The sequence below is a fragment of the Macaca nemestrina genome, chromosome 8 (assembly GCF_043159975.1).
Source record: "Macaca nemestrina isolate mMacNem1 chromosome 8, mMacNem.hap1, whole genome shotgun sequence".
NCBI lineage: Eukaryota > Metazoa > Chordata > Mammalia > Primates > Cercopithecidae > Macaca > Macaca nemestrina.
Genome location: NC_092132.1, coordinates 63,953,083 through 63,957,889, shown reverse-complemented (window position 1 = coordinate 63,957,889; position 4,807 = coordinate 63,953,083). Strand labels below are relative to the sequence as shown.

The 4,807-nt window shown below is 36.3% G+C and overlaps 1 protein-coding gene across 1 annotated transcript; it reads right to left on the bottom strand.

The window, feature by feature from the left end:
* Window positions 1-283: 283 nt before the first annotated feature.
* LOC105483513 (fatty acid binding protein 9) lies at window positions 284-3,599 on the bottom strand. The gene is made up of 4 exons (XM_011744399.3): window positions 3,477-3,599; window positions 1,192-1,364; window positions 620-721; window positions 284-464 (listed from the first exon to the last, which is right to left on the bottom strand). The coding sequence occupies exons 1-4, from the start codon at window positions 3,550-3,552 to the stop codon at window positions 414-416; spliced, it is 402 nt and encodes a 133-aa protein (XP_011742701.1). The 5' UTR covers window positions 3,553-3,599; the 3' UTR covers window positions 284-413.
* Window positions 3,600-4,807: the final 1,208 nt, after the last annotated feature.

The window sequence follows — 4,807 nt, the reverse complement described above, 5'->3', positions numbered from 1 at the left end:
AAGAGGGATAGACTTCCGAAAAAATAAAAAGTCAGCAATGTTGGTTTTTAGAATCTGTGCTACCTAGCAGGTCACCTGAATTTCCACATGGCTTTGATAGAATGCCTTAACCTAAATGGAGTGGGTCCTTCAGTGAGAGCTCAAGGACTGTGGAAGTCAGGTGGGCAGAGGACAGAGGGGACTCTGGTGCTGTTACAATCACACCACAGGCAAGTAGCTTCTTGCCTCATCAATTTATTGGTCTGTTCCTAATCCTCATTATCAAATAGCTTCAAAACTCTGATTAATTTGATGTTTTTATTGAGCAAATTTATATTGAGATATTTTTTAAAAAGTCACTAGCCCTGAGGCATATCTTCTTCAAGTACCAGTTCCCTGTCAGTGAACAAGTTTCCATTGCTGTGGACCTTTCTTCACACCTTTTCGTAGATTCTGGTGCTGACAATATTATTCATTTTACATTCCTAAAAGCAAAGAGGAATCTATTAGAGTTGGTAGATAACAGGCTAAACTCGCCCTGCCCCTTTCTCCTCAGACCAAACCCTTAATTCAGGATGCAAAAACAATTGCGTAACTTGAAAGGCATGTATCAGATCAGAACAATTTAAAGAAAACTTACCACTACCATTTTTTCATCCACAATTTTTCTTTTGATTGTTGTCTCTTTGCCAAGCCATTTTTGGACATGAATCATTGAGCCATTCTCTAATGTTATGGTGCTCTATAAATGCATAAAGAAATCAGTTAGAAGTAGCAAGTCACTACCTTCTAACCTACGTGAGACCAGATATCTACTTTTTAATTTCAATTCTGAAATTCTTTCCTTAAAATCCTCACTTTGGTTGTTGTGATTTAGTACTATCCAACTAGAAGAAGTCTCAAGAGATTATTCAATTAGTGCTCGTTCTTAGGCAAACAATGCATTAGCTATTTGTGTTTGTTTCTTTCTATGTGCTCTTTCATAGAATGACAAAGAGATAAGAAAAAATGAAGCAAAAACAATTTGAATTTTTTTAACCCTATTGTTAACCATCAAAATAATTAGCAAAAGGATTAACTTTAGAGATGTGAGAATATCAACGGAACAAGCCCAGATGGACTTGGTGATAAATCAAGTTACAGAGTAAACCATGCCTAACCACCTTCTAGCTTTTTCCTGATTGTTGAACACCAGGAAGAATTAGTTCTGACCTTTACTTTCCGGTTGTCTGCTGTGGTTTCGTCAAATTCTTCCCCCAGCTTGAAGGAGATCTTAGTGTTCTGGAAAGAACTTTCCGTTCTTATGGTCATCGTTTTCCCATCAACACTAATAGTTACTGTCGGCTTCACTAACCCTGCCATGCTCCGGGCTGCAAAATTCACTCCTGTAAGACAGAGATAACCTTGGACCTTATGAAGACATTGTTAACAATCACTTTGGAAGTCAATTTTCAAAGAATGCTTACTTTACCTATTTTGAAATTTTGGATAATATACAGTAACTTATTTTATGTTCTGTGTGATATCTGGGTTGAGCTAGATACTCCCAGTCATAAGGTGTATATGTGATATTTTGAAAAGCTAAATTCACTCTCTGAGACTATTACACTTCCTCTACAATGTAAATGTGTGTGGTGCCTTTCAAGAGATCAAATGCTTGCACTTCACCTTGTGGAGTGTTACAACAACCGTGTGGGTGCGGGACGAGTTTGACTTGGAGCCTGGCCCTGTTGTTCTGGTTGGGAATTTCCCATTGTCAAACTTGACTCCTGCAGTTGGTGGGCAGAAGAGCTGACTCCCTCTCTGTCCTGATATCAAGCTCCATTTCACATTTAGATTCAGGAACTGATATGACACATCTCGCTGCAGAGAAGCAGTATTAGACATTTGCATCACAAAGAAGAGTGAGATGGTTAAAACCCAGGTTCTAACTTAGCCACTTGCTAGCTTGGCATATTATTTACCTCTCCTAACCTTTAGTTTTCTCAATAGTAAAGTGTGGATAACTGTATGCTTAACCTTGCAGGGTTTTTTTGTTTGTTTGTTTGTTTGTTTTTTGTTTTGAGACAAAGTCTCACTCTGTTGCCCAGGCTGGAGTGTAACAGCATGATCTCAGCTCACTGCAACCTCTGCCTCCCAGGTTCAAGCGATTCTCCTGCCTTAGCCCCCCGAGTAGCTGGGATTACAGGCACATGCCACCATGCCCAGCTAATTTTTGTAGTTTTAGTAGAGAGGGGGTTTCATCATGTTGGCCAGGCTGATCTCGAACTCCTGACCTCAGGTGATCCGCCTGCCTTGGCCTCCCAAAGTGCTGGGATTATAGGCATGAACCACTGTACCCGGCCAGCAGATGTTTTAAAAGGTTAAATGAAAGGGCTTAGCGTGGTACTGGCATATAGAAACTGCTCAGCTGTTATTCCTGCTTGTATTATGCCTAAGCCCAGCTCCCAGTCAATGCAAGTGCTATTCTGGCCATAAGGCCCTAGTTTTTTATATACCCCCCGCAATTTTAATTCAAAACAAGTGAGTCTATAAAACTATGAAGAGATAGAAAAACTTGTTTCTTATGACCCTCTGAGAAAGTTAATATTGACTACGTCAGAGGAACAATATTACATTTATAAGCACATTGACTTATTATGGGGATAAGGCATTGTTATTTCATTGTCTAGAATAAGTAAACATAATTAATAATTGTAAGCATCCATTGAGCGTTTTAAGTAAGTTAAAAAAAAGTAAAGATAAGAAAGTCCTTGGCTTTGCATACAGTTTACTATTGCAAGGGAAGTTTCTCTTAATTAAATGTGAAAAATATTAAATAATTGCTGTTCTTCTATTAGTAAAGAACAGTTTAGTTATTATACACCCAAGTCATTATAATTAATGTGTAACTATATGACTTGAGTTAGAGATTAAAGGACAGGTAGGGTTTATAATTCTGAGGAATATCAGGGTGAGACATTCAATAAGTAAAAATGTTCTGTTTCTTCCGATTTGTAATTCTTCAAAATCATGTTTGTAAAATATCTCTCACATGTATGAGAACCAGCTAGAAATTTTGTTTGTTGATACTGCTGTTTTAAAGCTATAACTTAAAGCAAACCTTGAAACAAATTTAATTGATCGATTTAATTGTAGGTAGTGATTACTATCTATAAATTTGAAACTGGGAAAAATGTTATTAAATGAAATGACCAAGCTAAAATGAAATTCTACCTAGAAGTTAGGATGAAGTATTTTCAAAAAGGATAAAATGGGCTTAAATATATGGATTATGACGGGACAGAGGTGTCTGTGGGCCTAGTCTCCCAAAAAGAGACAATTATTACTAGTAATTTAAAAAAGCAAAAGTAGATGCAGAAATTATATTAGTCTATAGGAATATACCCTAGGATCACATAAGAAAGATAATTGTAGGAAAATTCATGGTAAAGTACAAACCCAACCACATTACAAAATGCTTTGCCAATTTCCAAATTTGTAATGGTATTTCTCACCCAGTTCTTTCATGTAATCCTCAAAGTTTTCACTGGAGACCAGCTTCCAGGTTCCCAAGAAGGGCTCGACCATCATGGAACGCTTGCTGAGAAGAGCCACTCGTAATTGAAAACTAAAAAAAGACAGGCATTAAGGTGCTGCCAGTAGCTTAGTTTAAAGAGCATCTTCATCACATGACTCTTCTGAAATGGCCAATGGGCAATAGCAGAAGACTAAAGGTTCTAGGTACCAGCATTTGACTCATTTTATTTACCTCCAAATTAAGAGACAGAAAATTAGCATGTAAAATTAAATTCTGGTCAATGATTTTAGCTTCTAGCAAAAAGATTTGCACCCGAGTCACCTGATAAATATTACTTGTGGAACGATGACAATTTTCAATAGACATCAACTTTTTGAACAATGAATGCTGAGTCAACCCTGAAGGAATATCCTAACAAATTGATAAACACCTGGCTGAGATGTTTTCCCACCTAAGACAAGAAATCCTTTCTTGATCCACCTCAGCTGTTTTTTGTTTGGGTAAGTCACAGTGCTCAAACATCCTCTTCATTAAAATAATATCTTCCCTTCCCTTCCTTACAGGGTTGATGGGTTGATATTAGTTAATGTAATTGAAACACCTACAATTGCTTGGAGGGAAGTGGAGGGTATTATTAACATATTATCATTGTTGTTAATCAAAGGTAATTGAGGACAGGAAAGAAAGGTGACAATTATCATTGAATAATGGTGTGTGATTTAAGCTCTAAAAAGGAAGCAGAGCTAATGCCTAGAAAATTTGTCTTTCAGGCTTACAAAGTAAACTCTACATTAAAAGATATTTTAAATTATAAGAAAAAATTTTGGGAAGTTTCATGTAGAAAAAGATGTTTGGAATTTGCATTCTAAAAGAAAGACAAAGGCAGCAAATTATTTAAATCTCAGTGCAATTACTTCTGAAACCATCTTCTGTAACTCCAATAATGGAAGTGGACTTTGCAGGTACTGAGTTTAGTAAGAAGGATTAGATTCAGTAGCTGTGGATTTACATTACAGTTTTGAACTTCAGTTAAATTTAGAAGATGTTGGAAAGTTAGTGTCAGGGACCAGAAGAACAATAGTTATATTTTTACCTGCTTTGTATGAACTATTTATTTAGTTCAGAAAAGATTTATTCAAACCATGTCTTTGTGAACAAAATAAACAAGAGGTTGATATTTTGGTACTGTAAAGCAATAACTTAAGTGGAATAAAGAATTACTTTTGATGAAAACATATAATGTGATATTTATAGATGGAACAATTATTAAATTATCTATAGTGCAAAACGGGTAAGTGAAAATCCTGG

Bases quoted from the DNA above. Each gene is read 5' to 3' on its own strand.
- LOC105483513 (XM_011744399.3), bottom strand. From the start codon at position 3,552: ATGATGGTCGAGCCCTTCTTGGGAACCTGGAAGCTGGTCTCCAGTGAA. The intron at 1,365-3,476 runs GTGAGAAATACC...TCTGTCTTACAG, and splicing joins GGATTACATGAAAGAACTGG to GAGTGAATTTTGCAGCCCGG. The intron at 465-619 runs GTAAGTTTTCTT...CTTTGCTTTTAG, and splicing joins TGGATGAAAAAATGGTAGTG to GAATGTAAAATGAATAATAT.